The sequence below is a fragment of the Denticeps clupeoides genome, chromosome 8 (assembly GCF_900700375.1).
Source record: "Denticeps clupeoides chromosome 8, fDenClu1.1, whole genome shotgun sequence".
NCBI lineage: Eukaryota > Metazoa > Chordata > Actinopteri > Clupeiformes > Denticipitidae > Denticeps > Denticeps clupeoides.
This window is the reverse complement of record NC_041714.1, coordinates 5357986-5376237: the sequence shown is the minus strand read 5'-3', so window position 1 is coordinate 5376237 and position 18252 is coordinate 5357986. Positions and strand designations below refer to the sequence as shown.

Sequence of the window (18252 nt, the reverse complement as noted above, 5' to 3'; positions counted from 1 at the left end):
GTAAATCGGGCCATTCAGCATCACCTCGGCACACTGCAGAATTCAACTGTTCCCCTTTCACTTTTGATTGCATTCTTCAGGCCACGTCTTAATATTTCCAACACCCTCCCTACATTTTCTTGACAAAAAAATATATCCTTTAAGCCGGTATGCAAATAAAGGGCACACTCAGTGCCTGCTGACACAAGCATTTGGAAGCCTGAGAACTCTTCCCAAGGAAAAGTCTAATGAATCCCATTAGAACAGACAGGACTGGGTTTAAAGATCTCTCCGAGGTTGTCCGACTCACTCAAACACACTGCTGACAGTATGGAAAATAAAGCATAACGCTTCCAGACATCAAGGGTTAATTGCATTTATGAGACCGGTGGGAGAAACAAAGTGGGCGCAATGTTGAGTCCTAGACGCCCAGTTGCCTTCTGCACATCCGTCCTTCCTGCAGTCTGCAGGATTGTCTCGGGCCAAATCGAGGCCGACACAGCTAATCAGACGCTTTGCGTGCGCTCGATTAGCTGAACAAGGTGTTCGTGGGGCACTGGAGCGAAGTCTAGCTGGAGGGCGTGGGGGAAAAACTGGGCACCCCATGAACAATCCATGTTTCACACGGGGGGGTCCTAGAAGGCGTGCTTATTTCCGCACCCCGTGTCTTGCCTGTGTTGGGAGATTTAACCGCTAGAAGCACGTCCAACCTCCATTCAAGTCTTGCTTAAAAGCTGCAACACAGTTCATATCCCCTCAAGACTTAAAATGGGAGCATGTGTAACACTCAAAAGCTTTAATGGATTATTTTTGAACTGGTGCTACGTGCTAAGCATGGGGCTCAATCGCTAGCATAAAATAAGGTGTCCTCAGGATTAATAGAAATACACAAAAAAAAAAAAAAGAACATCTTTCAAGTATCTTAGAAAGCGCCCCTTTTGTTAGTGTGAATTATTTCTGTCACCCGGGCCAGAAAACTTCCTTAATCAGGGCAATTTAAACACACGCAGCATCACACGTTACATGCAGCATCATTAAAAATGAACATTTTTGCTTTGGTTTGTCTATTTACTTATGTAAATTTTGAGGACACACTTGACCAACACAATCCACGCTTAGCAACATAGCGCTGTGCTTAGTGTCACTTTGAAAATCGTGCCCACAATGCCTAGTTTACCTCAAACTCATTCATGAGATGGGTCCATTGTTGTAAAATTCACGTGAGTGTGGCAATGGTTGAACTAAAGTGTTGATAATGTGTATGTTTGAGTCGGTAAAAGTCCCCGCCCTCAACCTTTCAGTATCAATCTCGCACTCCCGTACATGACATTTTTTCCCATGGAGCTCTGACCATACACCAGACTGACTGCTTTGAGTGAATTGTATGCGGGAAGCTGAGAAAAGTTTAGGGCAGTGTTGTTATTCTATTTGGCAGGTGAAAAATGACTCGAGGGCAAGTTCAACCTGCAGCATTTCAGTCGGTGCGAAACCAACCCTAAGAATGCATTAAATTCAACTTCCGACAATCCATGGTACATGTGCCATAATAATCTGCATGAGGTCTCAAAATGAAAAACAATTTGGCACCCCTACCACTGTCCCTCGTTTATTTTATGAGGTTTATAGCGTTTAAAATTAAGAAAATTAAGTGAAGTGATTGTTATTGTGAAACACAGCACACGGTGACACAACGAAATGTGTCCTCTGCTTTGAACTATCACCCTTGGTGAGCAGTGGGCAGCCATGACAGGCGCCCGGGGAGCAGTGGGTGGGGACGGTGCCTTGCTCAGTGGCACCTCAGGTGGTACCTTGGCGGTTCAGGATTCGACCTTCTGATTACGGGTCTGTTTTCATACCCGCTACGTGACCACTGCCCCACAACGTTTTCCTGAATATTTTACTGTCAAGTTACACAGAGTATGCGGTTGAATCTCAATTTTTTATTAATTTTGGGGGTGAATACGAGGCAAACGTAGCCAGAGGTAATCAGACAATGAACGTGCAGCTTGTTACGGGTGACATCTCTGCTCAGCTGTGCACTGCAGGCTGACAACAGACCAGTAAATAAGAAATGTTCACCTTGACAGGAGAATATGGAGACTGGCACCACCAGCAAATTAACACCTAATTTGATGTGAGCGCTTGTCAAAAATCCAATTCTGTGGGCCTGGATCATTTTAATGCCATTCCATGTGTTAAATATCAAAATAAACCTCAGAATGGATCTCTATCTTTCTCTACATATTCAAAGAAGAAACTGTCAAAGCAACATGAAATCACAGGATGCAGCTTTATAATGTATTGTTTGTGTGAATGTAGAACAAAAGAAGGCGAAACGGAGAAGAACCAAAACGGACCCATCTCTTCCTCCCTCAGATGGAGCAGTGTCGCCGGACAGCAACACCCTCCACTGCCGGGCGCTGACGTTATTCACATTCCTCAAAATTACTGTTGCTGCTGGGAACTTGGGGAAAACTCTGCTTGATATTAACATTAAAACACAGCAGGCTCTCAGGCATCATACATTATTCAGTCCGGACTGCGCCGGACTTCTGAATCCTCGACTCGTTACGACTGCTGGATGTATATAAACTACCTGCCGAGGGGGGGGGGTGCACTGTGCAGCCTATGGACTCGCTGGCCAACAACTAGAACGTTTGACATTTTCAACATTTCAACCTCATTCACTTTTAATATGGTACCGTATGGTACCCTGCTTGAGTTCTATGTGCTATGGATCCATGTGCTATTATTATAAGGATCCGAAGGTTCCTATTGGAAAACGATTAATCATCAACAGAAATTTCACGAGAGCGATTAACTGTGATTATTTAGTCATTCATTTTAATACTTTTACACAGACCAGTCTGATGTTGCCATAACAGAACATTAAACGTATCACTTCTTTCATGAACATTATAAAAACCAAACTTTTTTATCATCGCAACATGCCAGTGCCAGCTGTTCTGCAGCTTTGTTTCTGCAGATCCCTTTCACAGCATAACTTATATATAAATGTTGTTACTGTGAGTTCAAAATCTTCCCCACCACCTACCCAGCACTACTAAATAAAAACAGGCAGACACAGAAGGCATTAATCATACGGCAAGCTGTGGTGCGTTAAGGGTCAAGCGCGTGTCACCAACAAAAGTGCAGGCCGAACAGGAAATTAGAAGCTAAAGCTGCAGAAGTGCATTAATATAAAACTCCATAATGCATCTCCGGTGAAGTGACCTGGTTAAAATGAGCCGGGATGCGTGGGCAGAGAAGGGGAAAAAAGAACGATGGCTGCTTGTGAACGCTGGGGTGTGTACATGACATTGAAAAAGTGAGGCTGAGAGAGAGAGTGCGGGAACACGGAAAGGGGGAAGGTAGGGAATTGCTGCGTTCCGTGAAGTGCTGGGAGGCGGAATGCTGTCGCTCGGCGTGTTTGGAAAAATCAGATGTCGTTTCTCATTAGGCCAGATATGCGTGCCCTACACTGCACCTTCACCGCCATCTGGGTCCTCACCTAGCCTCCACCAGAACACTGTGATTCGGGCTAATTGGGGAGGCAGGGTGGGAGTGCTGCCTGTGTGCTACAGGCAAAAAAAAGGAGAAGAAGAAGAAAAAAAAAAGTGCTTTGTCTGCTTAATTAAAATTTCTGTGATTTAAATTGGCTTAGATACTGCACCATTTAGCCCCCTCTTCCACTCTTCCCCCTCGCCATCCTCCTCCTCTGCCATATGCAGTGGCAGGATTTAGCCACAGGGTGGTACACCATGCATGGATAACTAAGGGCAAGGCAAATGCATCTGACAGCGTCTCGGCCTGCTGGTGTCAACTCCATCTTACCAGCAAAGAAGCAATCTGGGGACTTCAAAACAGCTGGGTGCATGCCAGGATACCCTTACACACTCACACACACACACAAAACAATTAACCAATGCGCCCTGTTGGGCTCATGAATACAAGACTGCAGAGATGTTGGTAGGGATAAAGAGAAGGTGGAGGAACAGGCAGAAAGGCTGATCTAACATAAAGATCTTCAACATGTTTTTGAAAAGTTCAAATAAAATTAATCAATGCAGTGTTGGCTATCATGAGCTACCAGAAGAGAATCAGTGGGCCTTTCCATGAACCATCAAGTCCATTAATGGGCAATAGATCTAATAGAAACGTGTTTATTTAACAAAATAAAAACAATAACAACAAAATCTAAATTTAAATTTGCTTTTATGCTTCAGTTTTGTGCATTTAGAACTGCCAGATTCTGGTACATTCTTATAGATTGTGCCTTGAGGAACAGAGATAGACTCCTTCTGTACCTTATTTCACTTCAGGGATTTTCCACAAATTTTCACTGCTTTCAATATCTAAACCTTTGGCCCAAAATGTCCCATATTTGTCCAGTTGGGTTGAGGTCTGCTGACTGAAGTTCATTTGGTTTTCATCATTGCCATCCTTATCAATAATTCACTGATGCTCTGTGGATGGGAAGACCAGCATCCTGGTATTTACATTCTCCATGACAGAAAAAGTGATCACTCACAATAAATGTACAATAAGAATCACCCTTCCAAGCCAGCCATTGGGCAAGACAAGTGGCAGTGTGTTTCTTGGTGCCGGTCCCCAGCCGTTTGGTACACCTGCCTGTTCCATTGGGTCTCTAAAACAATGTGATATCTTGTCCCAGTTGGTGACAAGTCAGTGAGTTTCAAACATAGCAAATGCCAATTGCCGATCAACCACCAATTTGGCTCTGACTGGGGACTAAGTAAAAACCGGTGACCTCATTAAAAATTGTCTTAATTTTGTGTAGTCTGAACAAGGATTAATTGAACCAGTAGATCCAAACTTCAATGATAAAATGGATATGAAATTTTCCTTATGTGCCACCTGTCTGGATCGAGTGGACGTATTTATCTGTGTCCCTGAATCAGAGGAAATCCCATTCGTGTCATATCCCTTTCAAGTTACTAGTCAAATTATGCAAGCTGTGTAAAATGTCATTAGGTAAATTAACTGGAGCGTAGCTCACAGGCCTATGGCTGCACAAGCAGATGTCAATTTCATAACCTGACGGGCACGCTCTGTTGTTCTCAATTACGAGCGAGTCTTCAACCTGACCTCACCATTCTTCGTCCTGTTCTGCGTGACATAATTAACCGCACCCTCACCCAAGCAGGAATCAGACGTTGACGCAGGCAGATGTGAACATGACAAAGATGCTCTTAGCCCATGTTCATCCAAGCCAGCTAATCGGCCTAGCCCGCATTCGGGGGAGTAAACGGGTTCATCCCCAGACCAAATCGGCCATAAGGGCAGCGCTTCGGCGGGGCCGGAGTGTAGGGTGGTGGCTCATTGCTTCTGAGATACCCGCACTGACAGCACAGCACTTAGGCCCGTTCCGCTCAAGTACAAACACAGCACACGGGATGAAATGGAAGAGAAAGGGACAAGAGAGGAGGAGGAAAAGTAAATAAATTCAAATACAAGAGACAAAAAAAGAGCTCCACAAGCGCCTGTTCAGGCCAATTCCAACTGCAAGAAACACAATTACAATAAACAGCAGCATCTGCTGCCACGCCACCGGGCCAGCTTGGCAAGGCGACGCCTCTCAGGCAGAAATCAGTCGAGTGGGAAAAAGCTCTTTCTAATTACTCTGACAGTGACAATATCACAAACGTGCACGCACACACACTTTCAGAACAAATCTCTGCCGTTTTTGTGATGGCCAGTCAGATTTCTTTGGCGAGAGGCTTGTATAATTCCATCATTTTACCCTTTAATCCACTCAAAGGGAAAGGAATTATGATTGACGCATCGTTGTTATTGCCAGACGTGCACTGTCTGATTAAATTATCACCAATATCACCACAGCCGCTGAATATATTTTCAAGTGAATATCAGGCACAGAAAAAACAGAAAAATATTCAGTACTGATAAAATACATACATTTTTAAAAAACGGTTGTTTCCATTCCAAAAATATGTAATACAAATGTATCATAGACTACTGTAGTACACTGAATATTGCTGAATTGATGTAGTAATTACATTACAGTTATAATCATTACAAAAGAATTAGTTTATATCCAGAGTTTAGAGAATGAGAAAAAGAGGCCTTCATGATATTCTTATAAGTGAAAGTAAAATGATTGTCATTGTGAAACACAGCACAGAACATGGTGCACACAACAGAATGTGTCCTCTGCATTAACCATCACCTTAGCCATGAAATGGCGCCCGGGGAGCAGTGTGTCACACTGATGGTTCGGGATTCGACCATCCAACCTTCCGATTATGGGTCTGTTTCCTTATCTGCTAGGCCACTCATTCAAACATTTAATGAAGGCAAAGAACTGGCTCCTAACATAACATCTAAAAAGACCAACCACCTCTTATAAACCATGTGATCCTGGAGATCCCCTGAGGGTCAAATCTGTACATTACTGCGGGTTAAGATTTGTATTTTAACACAGCCAATATATACAGGCAAAGTCCCTGAAGAAGCACAGTGCAACTGTCTCACAGGAGAGTTGGATTTCATACCCTGACAAAGATAATCACTTCCTTTCTTCTTATCTTCCCCAGCGGTGACAGAGCAGTCGAACGCAGCAGGGCGCGCAACTCGTTTTAAGCCCATCTCATTTAAGGTGCACTTTGATGTCATTCATTTTCACGTACGCTCGCCCAAATCCCAGAAACCCTCTAAACACTGGAACCGTACTGAAAGCTGTGCCAACAGGCTATGCTTTAATCTGACATCATGGGGACGGTAAACATAATAAAACAACCCCGCCTGAAATGTGAAGTCTCTGCACTGGCAACATTCGTCCAGGCCTAAAAGTCTGCTAAAAGTCCAACCGAAACAGGCCTCCTGGTTACCAGTGTAATATCAACCATCCATTTTTTTTAGACCATTTTGGCTCGGACAACAATACCCACCATGCACGCCTGCCCTGCTGGAACTGAGGTGTGAGAGGAACTCACCTCTTTCACAGGAGCGACCCAGGTAGCCAGTCCCTGAGCAGTCGCACACGTAGCGGTTCCAGCCCTCACGACACACCCCGTTGTTCTGGCAAGGGTTACTGAGGCACAGCTTGGGCGCCTCCTTGGAGCAGGAGGGCTTGACGCCGGTCGCCTTCTGGACCTCGGCCATGCGGCGGACGTCTTTGCTCTGGCCATCGATGAACAGGTCACGGATGCAGCCCACATAGCCGTAGTTGAGCAGCGCGGTCCACACCTCCGTGGGGAACACCATGGCCATTTTGTTCTCTGGCAGCCCGCCCAGGTACAGGTTGTCATCCAGGTCCAGGATCTCACTCTCCCCAGGGGCTGTGTAAGCGGTGCGGATGGTGTTGACCGAAATGGTACCTGTTCAGAAACACAAAGCGCACGTCAATGGAAGCAAAATCCTGAAAGCCACAATTTCATTCACTCTTCTGGTCTGGAGAGACTTAAATAAAGGAGAGACTAATACAAAGACATGGATGTGGTCTGTTAAAAGTAATGAAGTTAATGTTAACTGATTTACATTTACAGCATTTATCAGACGGCCTTATCCAGAGTGACTTACAATCAGAAGTTACAGGGCACAGTCCCCCCTGGAGCAACTTAGGGTTAAGTGTCTTGCTCAGGGACACAATGGTAATAAGCAGGATTTGAACCTGGGTCTTCAGGTTCATAGGCGAGTGTGTTACCCACTAGGCTACTACCACCTTAGAATAAATATATTTCTTTACCAGAAGGAATTACATACACTACTCGTTATATTAGTATATGAACGGCCACCTCCACATACAAAAGGGACAGCGCTACAGTGAATAGAAAAAGATTAGACCAACTAATGATTTGTTGAAGCACTGGACTGTCAATACACATTTTAAAACAATCAAATATAAAATAAATGATGACAATAGAGTCCTCTATGCCTCATTCTCCATAAAAGAAGCTGTAGGATTACTAGGATTAGTCAGTGTAATGTTATTACTGCTTTGGCTATTGTAATCCCTTCTTGTTCCATTGGGAAAATAATAGTATTACAGTAACAATAAACACTGGTCACCACGCAGTGAATTTAATCTTTATTGATTCTCAATCGATTAAGTAGGTTTAAAACTGGATGACTGTATAAAGGGATGGACGGGCAGATGTATCGATGAATGGAATGTGTGTATAACTTTAATATGACTTTCTTCATAACTGATTCATATAACACCCAATCAGCTTTCCTTATTCTATAAGATTGCAAAGGAATGTCATCTTTTTTCAGTATTGATTCATTTTCTATAAGTTTATCACTTTTAAAAAATGCTCAAATGTGTTTGCTATTTAAAAAATTTAAATCCAAAATCATTTAAATCCAAAAATGCCAGTCATGTGTGCAGACAGGTAACATAATTACCAGAATATTACAGATAAAGAACCTTAAGGATCACATCAGTCAATAGAAATCAGATCAATATGAACAAGAAAAGCTTCATATTGACTTCAATACTGATAGGAGTCCCAGCAGGGGACACAAATGACCTACTGATGAAATATCAACTTTCCCTCTTTGTTTTCCTTCCCTTCCTCTTCTTCCTAATCCACAGCAGTGCTAGCAGGGGGTGTATTTGTGCTGTTTCAACTCCTGCCCCATAACTGTAAATCTCTCTTTATCTGTGCAGCGGCACTCATAAAAAAGAAAGGCAACGGGGAGACGAACGGCCGATCCCACTGTCATTCCAGCGGAGCCAAAGCGCGGGCCCATCAGGCCCATCCTTCAGGACATGATTAACGAACTACAGGTTGTTTCTCTTCCTCCCCCTCCTCTCTGTTTGCCTTTTTACACCCATAAACCTGCAACGCAACGTTTGTGTGTTTCGCTCGTGTGATTTATTGCTTTCATTCAGGTTTAATTCTCGATCCATGGCGCCGCAAACAACGGCAGACATGACTGGACTGTATAAGCTGCAAAGAGAGAGGCTCTGGTGTCAGGCTCTGGCCCGGTGATTAATTTGGGTATGGATCCCTTAGTCTTGGAACAGCGGCAATTGTGGATCTTTAATTAAGGGCGTTTGCGGAGCCTAGAAATCTATAACACTTCTCAGTTCAGCCAACAGGCCCAGCCGCATCAAAATCTGAGCACAGAGGGACAGAGCAGGGGCCAAAAGACAAAAAGCCTTGAAAACATATGAAAATAATCAATAAAGAGAATATGGAGACCTAACCTGAGACTAAAGGCTTTAAACCAACCTAATCGTAAGAAATAACGGGCTGACTTGCTGACCAGCGGACCTGCTAGTTATCCGTAGGGAGTAACCAAATTCATTCATGTTGTACAATTTTACCCTTAAAGTAGATTTTGAAAAACCCAGCCACTGGACGCATGCGAACGTGTGTTTTTTGGTGCCGGTCCTAAGCCTGGGTAAATGGGGTGGGTCGCGTCAGGACGGGCATCCGCTGTAAAACTTTTGCTGCGTCAATTATGCAGACATCCTGCCCGGTTCATCCGCTGTGGCGACCCCTAATGGGAACATCCAATAGAAGAAGTTTCCAAGCAGTAAGGGAGGTTTGTTTCATTTGGTGTGGTTATTAGCATATGTTATGTTGATTAAATAATCATCATGGGAACAGATCTGCTGTGAAGCTTCTTTACAGTGTGAGATTAACGCTGAAAGTGTCAATGTAACGCTGATGCATGAGAGCTGTCAACCTGGCGGTAGCAGGGAGAGGCAACGGTAACTAGCAGTTGAATCTGGTATTTCTGCTTTAGTTTCTGGTAATGCTGAAATGCACCATTTAAATAGCAGTCTAAAACATGCATAGAAAGTGCATAGTTTCAGCAAGCATATTGCATTGTGAAAGACAGCTTGTGCACAATATTCTAACATCCTCATAGACAGCGGTCTTAGAAATAGTGACTCTCTGACCTTCAACATTATCCATCCTGCCTCTTATTCATAGGCAATTCATGGGTGAGTACCAATTTTCAAAGGGTCCCATCCATCCACTTGGTTATACGTTCAAAAAATATACAAGTCGGTTTCAATTCGTTTTTGAATAAAGATTATCGGTGACAGTCCACTAGATGGACTGTTGGCTGCAGTAGTCCGCACTAATGCATACTAGTGATGTTCACTAAATCCAGTAGTTATTATAAATTCATACGGTGTTATTCAATATTTGAGACAGCCCTTATGGTCTAGAGAGAGAATCAGACTGGATCTTCGGTGCCAAAACGAAGTTACCTCTATGGGAGATTGTCTGAGCACTTACAAAAAACTAATTACACAGTGTCCATGTTCCGGTGACACCTGTCACTCAGTATCACAATGCATGGTGCCACCAGGGCTGTGACAGAGTGCAGGCCACTGGCCCGCTTCGACTTACACTCCGCTTCCGCATCAATCGTTCCTCTTAACCACAGGTATGATCTTAAGGATCCGTACACTGTGCTCAGCGGTGTTGCGCGCCCACGGCCAAGGTGAGTCAGCCCCGCTGGCCCGCTGACAGGGAGCCATGGGCGGAGGAACCCTTGCACAGTGATTAACCTCGCCGCCGAAACGCTCTCAGGCAATTTTCTGTGGGTCGTGCCTCTGTGCATCTGTTCCGGCACCTTCCTCAGGACACCACCGCCGCCACCGCCCCATCTGCGGCTCCACCACAGCTGCTAGGACTTTCCAGCGCGGAAGCACTTGGCAGTGGCCATCAGACGCGTGGCCAAACATCTCCCCCCAGGTTAGAGCTAACGAGCCCACTCCATCAAACTCATTAGCGGGGAGGGCACGCTCATGCGGCCACGGTGAGGTGCACTGCAGTAAACCTGAGGCACTGCACATTTAAATCTTCAAGGCGCCCATAAAACACAGTCCGTATGGGACATGCAGATCGGAAATTAAACAGACCATACTGCACCAAGACCATCAGAGTGCTGCATGTCCCGCCCCCCTATAAAAAGGCAAGACGTGCCACAGTTGCCATGAAAACAGGGTGATGCAGGATATTTTTAGTCAAAGTGATGAAATTGAACTTTTTTTGTCTTTTTTTTTCAGCCAAATGTTTGCAGCGCGGCTGGTTTTTACATAAGCGTTCTTTCAGGCAGAACCAAACATGATGAATAAGTAACAGTGTGGAACTTTTATTTTAGGATCCTCATAAAACAAGGTCGGACTCGCTGTTAAGAACTGGTGCCCCAGACCCCCTTGGGATGCAGAGCTGTCAGTCGGTGAAAGGACAAAGACGACCCAATTGCCGTGGTCTCATCGTGCACTTCCTCTTCTGACATGCCTTGATGTACGCGCCGATAAAAAGCCTGATCTGCACTACAGCTGGGTGCATGTCTTCCTACTGTGGTCCTCGGTAGTAGAGACTCAGAGAGAAAGTTAGGTTTGAGTCACAGAGGACTATAAAAATTCACCACGAGGTAAACTGGAAGTATTTATATGTGATGGTTGTGTGTCAATAATAATAATCATGTTACGAATAACACTGCCTCCTGTGTAAACTAGTTTTTTTTATGCTAGCCATAATGGTGCTTTTCAGAAATTGGCCTTGCCTTTTCCCAACCCATTCTATAGTTTATTTTAGTTACCTGTACAGCACAGCACTCCTGCTACCTCCTGAAACCTGCCACCCTCAGTCCCTCGCTAACTCGCTGTCTAAAGTTAAACATTCAGGAATATGACAATGGAAGCAGCTAGAAGTGGTATAAGGATCTCTGATGACATACCATGCCTCTCCTGTTCTAACTGAGGTCATAACTTCAGCAAAATGCAGCGATAACCCATTCTATCTAAACAATAGCTCCATTTCTAACCAGTTAATGCTGATTAAGCATAAATGATTTCTGCTAATTCTGCTTCATTCAGGTACATTTGTCATGTGTCTGCTGTCGCCAAACGTCCACGACTCTCGAGATGCCCAGGTGTTAGTAGCCTAGTTGACCAGAAGACCACAAAGTCACAGGTTCAAACCCCACTTATTACCATTATGCCCCCAAGACACTCAGTCACCGAGTGTCTCCAGGGCGACTTTGGATAAGGGCCTCTAATAAATGCCATAAACATGAATGTATATGGAATTTGCAAATCTACTCGGGTTAAGGGAATGTATAGAGAAAATGCTAACACAAAGAATGTATAAAATGGGGGTTAGAATGGCCTTCTTTTGTGGGACTGCATCTGGTTTGCCACACACAGCATTTCTGTCTCCTTGTGATGTCTACATTGGTCTCGCTTAGCATTTCTGCTAGCGCGGCTCCCACACTTCTGACAACATATGTAAGGAGGGATTACAGAAATCCAGTTAAGTTGATATGGCTAAATCTCCCCATGTGACTTTAAGCATCCACCCAGCACCCCTGCCAAAACACCGCCAAGCTAAGTGCTCACTTCCATACTCCCAGTTCCGTGACCATCGGGGACTTTTAAAAATGCCGCCATTCTTTAACATCTAAGCTAATGCGCTGCGGTTAAAAACACAAAGAGTGAGGAGACGACCCCACACGCTCATGCGGTGAGGTGTAGATTTACTTCAGAGACCCCCATCTTGGCAAGGCGCTTTGGTGGAGCGGGCAGCATCCAATTTGCAAGGTAAACCCCAAGGTAGTTATTGGGCACTGCGTTCTTTGGCCTTTGGGACACATGGCATGTGGCTTTGCGTATTAATAAAAGATCTTAGATGAAAGTTCTCGGCACACCATATGCTTTGTGACTCACATGCCTTGTGCTGAATCCAGCCTGCGCATGTATGTGTTTTAAAACATTACTTTCACGCGATGCATTATTAACGGGAAAGCCAGTGGGACCCCAGGGGGGGCAGACAGAGCATTTCGTCACCTCCCAAACAACAGGTTTATCGCCTGCAGTCAGAGCCTTGGACTGAAAGGACAGATGCTGAGCATGTAATATTACACTCTGAATGGCTGGCCGGGGTTTGATATTCATGCCAAGACCTAGCTGCCAATGGATGACGGAGGTTTCAATAAACCACAGTTGATGTGTTTTGGGGGTTCAAAATGTCATTACAACGGCACACAATAAATCAATGCATGGGCTGAATTATACAAAAGGAGGGCTTCGTTTCTCACGTCCTTGCCAGATCCATTTCAATATTCTCACGTTGCATAATTGTGACTCCATTATTTCTGCAATATTAAACTATAATCCCAGTTACATCAGGTTGCTCTACTTCTCTCAGTGGCCTAAGCTGCCAGAGACAATGCACTTTAGTAAACATATCCCAGTAACCATTGTAATTTCTCATAAAACCATTTTTATAGAAATCCTTTGGTGAAGTGAACATTAATGCTTATGGATTGCCAATGTTTTTTTTTTTTGTAATATGAGTAAAACTGCTTTGCTGCATGTTTCATCATTGTGAATTTTGAAAGGCGGCTGTAGAAGCACTGCCCAGACTTTAGATCTGCGGTGAACAAAACACAGGCAGAAATTTCATTACCGCGTGCCTCAGCCCGGGCTCCGCGCAGCAGCCGACTCGGCCCTGCGAGAGAGCCGGCTCCGGTTCCCATGGCAACATGAGCAGAGCAGACACGGGATGGGCAAAGAAGCGAGAATGCATGAAGAGGAGATGTGGAGTGAGATAGAAGGATCAAATAGACAAACAGCGATGGCGGAGCGTGATAGCTGAAATGTAAATGGTAGGCAGATGGGGGGGGGGCTTATAAAATGATTATAAGTTTGTGCTAGTGTAACCACTAATTGATGTGCCTCTATTCTCTATTGTGTTGAATCTTGATGTAATTTATCAAACAGACATCAGGCATGCTTTATCATGTTTATGTAATTTTCATAAACTTCTTCCAAGCAGTCAGATTTTAAACTGTGTACTGTTACACTGGTCATGGCAAAGTCTATGCACCACGCACTTCAGCAGAATACATATCCACTACCCATGATGTCTGTGTTATCATTAACACAATATTGCAATATTAACATAAATATCGTATTCCCCTTTTATTCTATTGTATTTCATTCTAGAACTATTAGTTAACACTGCATAGTCAAAACAGGATGCATTTCACTGCGTGTTCTTCTACAAATAAAAACACTGACCCTTGAAACCCGGTGTTTCATCAGCAGCTATATCCCATAACTCAGCAGCATGATGACTAACACCTCACAACACCTGATGACCACACATTTCACCCCACGCTGGCATGGCTTAAGGGGTTTTGCTGTGACTCAGGCGGGTACTAGGCACCGTGGCCGCGACCCGTCTCTGGTTTGCGCCAAGAACGTCTGGCTGTGATTCGGCACCTGGGGCCACAACAGCAGGCAGGAGACCAATCAGATCGCTCCAGTTAGCTGCTCACCATCGGCAGCTCTGAACTCACGCTGGCTGGCGCATGACCCCGGAGAAGGGGGAACGTGATTGAGCTGCCCATCACTCATCCGCGGCCTCCTGAATACTAACACACAGACTCACGGTTCTGCAGGAACAATGGCAGCTGTCCCAGGCAACGGGACCATCAAAGATAAAAAAAAACAAAAAAAACACAGATGTGCTGGCTCTAATACACACTGTTAATTTTTTAACAAACAATGGCCCACAACAGAGCAGTAAAGCAAGGGACAACAGTTTTATTCCAACTGACTGATGCATGAACGGCAGTCTGATTGCGTGGTTGCAGGGGTAATGAAACAGTTAATGTACTTCCCAGCTGCAGAGCCGTAGTGGAAAACATGGTCGAGGGGGCGTATCTAATTTGCAGCATGACATTGCGAGGCCTTGGGTGCAGGCACATGCTAACAAATTGATGCTTAGATAAGCAAATTAACAGGGATCTGAGTGCCGTAACGCTGGGGTTCAGAGGACACACAGCCGGAGACGCACCAAATCTAGGCAAAATGGGATGCTGGGGCAACAGCACCTCACCCAGCCCGAGGAGACAATAACTGTCGAGGCAAGGTAATCTATAGGGCTCTGTGCTGAGGGCTAAGCTTTCACCTCTGAGCCACAGAGTACTTCTGCTTAAATATCGCAGGAGGGATCCAAGTATTGACTTAGGAAGGGGGAAAATGAATCAGAACTCTTTTTTTCATGAGCGTACGATTTACCTCAGTCGAAAATTTCTGGATTCATCTTGGTATAACACATTAAGAAATATGGCATGTATGGCAGAGGTTCCAAGTCCTGCCCTTGGATTGCTGAATCTAAGGCGTGTTTCCCTCATTCCTTTGTGCTCTTCGCCCAATGTCTTCAAGATTACAAGATTGTAGGTATTGTAAGCGATGCAGATGCCCGATGCTCACATTGGACATAAGTAACAGGTAAATTAGGTAACTGTTTCTTAAACCCTCAATTGGATTAATTACATGCATACCGTGTATGCTGCTGTGATAAGGTGGAATTTCTGCACATGATGTATTTCTCACTTGTGCATGTGCTGGTCCATTTTCCTCAGGTACACCATTATTGTAGCAACACTCCATGGATCATGTGCCCTTGACTTTACAAGGCCAGGAGACATGGCATTTTATGGCAAAAACGCCTCTATTTTTCTACCACAAACAACATAACAAAATGGACTTGGACAAAAATCTAAATCTTTCCACTTTGTGGCAGAATGTCAAAATAGCGCCCAGAGTTTTAATTCAACCCCATATGATGAGGTGACCGTTAACAACCTAATTATGAATGTGACAGTACAGAAGGCTGGAATGAAGACATTTTCTCAGGAACAGGATTGGGGACCCCTGTGATTATGAGAGTAGGCATTAGCTTCCAATACTGATGGGTCAACAAACATATCCGGCTAACATGAACTGAAAATCATCAACAAGAAAATTTCCAGATGATCGGACGGGTGGAAGGAGGCATAATAAATGTCAGCATTCTACTGCCTCGACACCATAAATACAGAATGATGAGCAAAAATGATACCTGATCTCCCGTCCCTCTGGAAGTCAACGTGATACCACTCCCCATCATTGACCTTCTTGTTGACTGCCCGTGTCTTGGTGGTCCCTGATCCCATGTCCAGCAACAAGAACAGGTGGCCTTCCAGCATCTCGATAGCAAAGAAGTCCACTTTGAGCGACTGGGCGCTCTTCACTCCTTTTGGCTTCTGCTTGGGCTTGCCATGGCTGAAAAGCAGAAGGCCGTTGGGTTCGGTGGTGCGGAAGTCAAATGAGATGGAGCCCGTCTTCTTAGCGTTCCACTTATCCAGCGTAATGAAGGACTCGGGGGTCTCGAAGGTGATGGGGTCTAACGTAGCCACATTCTCGCACTTGAAGGCGATCATGCCGTGGATCTTCATTTTGGGATCCTCCTGCTTGGCCAGCCTGGACAGCTCCAGCCTCACGTCATTGTTCTTGTAGACAACCTATAGGATGAGCAAACCAACATAAGGTGCAATGCATGACAAAAAAATGTCTGGATATTTCAGGCTCACACTGTGAAATTGTGTTTGCTGTATCATTGCAGCATATGCTTTTATATCCTAAATTGGACTAAATGCCTTTTTTCATCTTGTTCCTGTTTAGCTAGTGTCTTCCCTGAAACAACAGCATTACGAATCGACACATGAAGCAAAGTTCTTGGCCCCATTTTCAGCGCAGAGTGTCACAACCGCTCGTTTGCATTATTGGAGTGTGCGCTCGCCAAGGCGATAATGTCCACCAGCATCAGGACTCAGCCAGTGAGCAGCCTGCCTCTCAGAGATACTCGTTTCTTTACTCTGTGTGAAAGAGAAATTTTTTTTCCCGTAAGCAGACAGCCAGGCAACAAGAGTGGTGAGGGATGGGGGGGGGAGCATCCAGACACACACCTGCTCAGCCACGGTGACATTTTTTTTTTTCTTTTTACATAATAACATTTTCGGCGACCAAAATAAAAGACATACAACTCGTACAACTGCTGTTACAAGAAAAATGTGCATCTTGTTACAATTACTTGACTAATGATAAAAAGACTAATTATCTTAATGATAGTAATCAAGCTGTGAAACTTGCACATAAACACAAGCAGAATATAAACGGAGTCCTTTCTGTTTACAACCAATCAACTTTGCCCTGCACGTCGAGTTTCTGAATCTGTGCAAGTGAGACCAAGTCTCCTGGACTTAATTTCTCCCTGTTTTGACTCTGGTGACTCTCACAGAAACTGGCACATGCACGAAAACACACTCACACACACATACACACACACCTGCCCTACCCATCCACCTGCGGCCCTCAACATCATTGCCCATCAGTCACATGGTGCTAAGGAGACCATCAATCTCAAAGCGGGAGCACGGGGTCGGGCCACACGTCCCCTCTGTAGGTGTGAACGCTCCCTGCCGAGACCCATCCTCATCATACACGGGCGCCTCCACAGCTCCCCCCACTGATCGTCCCTGTCGATTACTGGATCTTCAGGCACCATGGGACGGTGCAGCAGGCCCCATCACAGGTGCAGAGTTAAAACCGTCTGGTCGGGGTCCCTCTGGAAACTCAGGTCGGAATGAACGTTTCCAAAGATGGATGAGATTCTCCCGCATCTTTTTCACATATCTAGATTAATCAGCAATTGCCCACGGCTACTGCTCACTCTGCCTGGGATTTCAGGCCAGGTACTGTGGCATGGCAGGAAATGAGCTCTCTTTCTCTCTTTTCTTAAGGCTTTTATACAAAGTGCATCCACCAGAAAGGGCTCATAGTTACAAAAAAATCACAATAGAGGAGAATTAAAGAAGATAGGGCTCTGGACAAAAGGCGTGGGACTATGTGAAATAGAAATGGAACTAGTCATAAAACGAGCTTTTGACCTCTTGTGTTCCCCAAAGCAAATCAACTCACATGCACCCAGTTTGAGAGGCTTGATGCATTTACACTCTATACCTAAAGATCACAACTACACAGAAGACAGAAGACACAGACAAATTAAAGTGTAATGATTGTCGTTGTGTAACACAGCACACAGTGCACACAACACAAAATGTGTCCTCTGTGCCTCGGTGAGCAGTGGGCAGCAATGACAGGCACCCGGGGAGCAGTGTGTGGGGACGGTGCTTTACTCAGTGGCACCTCAGTGGCACGTTGGCAGTTCGGGATTCAAACCGGCACCCTACCAATTACAGGTCCTTCCCACTAGGCCACCACTGCCCCACAGTAATCATTTTACTATGACATCAAACATGTTTTTTTCTTTTTTTTCCATAGACAACTTTCACTTTACAGGATGCCAAATGCAGTTAGCAGGAGCCTGCCAGTAATCCATTTCGGCAGCTTGTATATCCTGCAAACTAAATTAAGTAGTTTGGGTGACTCCCAGCTCTCCCATAAGACCTCCCGTAATGCCT

At 44.8% G+C, this 18252-nt stretch overlaps 1 protein-coding gene across 29 annotated transcripts in view; it reads right to left on the bottom strand.

Annotated features, from left to right (window-relative positions):
- The window catches only part of LOC114796055 (neurexin-1a-like), a 252883-nt gene that overhangs the window by 145305 nt on the left and 89326 nt on the right, over positions 1-18252 (bottom strand). For all 29 annotated transcript variants that reach the window (XM_028989891.1, XM_028989898.1, XM_028989915.1 and 26 more), the window contains 2 exons: positions 15852-16293; positions 6954-7337 (listed from right to left, as the gene is read on the bottom strand). In XM_028989891.1, the coding sequence (XP_028845724.1) occupies positions 6954-7337; positions 15852-16293 (826 nt within the window). The remainder of the gene's footprint in view (positions 1-6953; positions 7338-15851; positions 16294-18252) is intronic.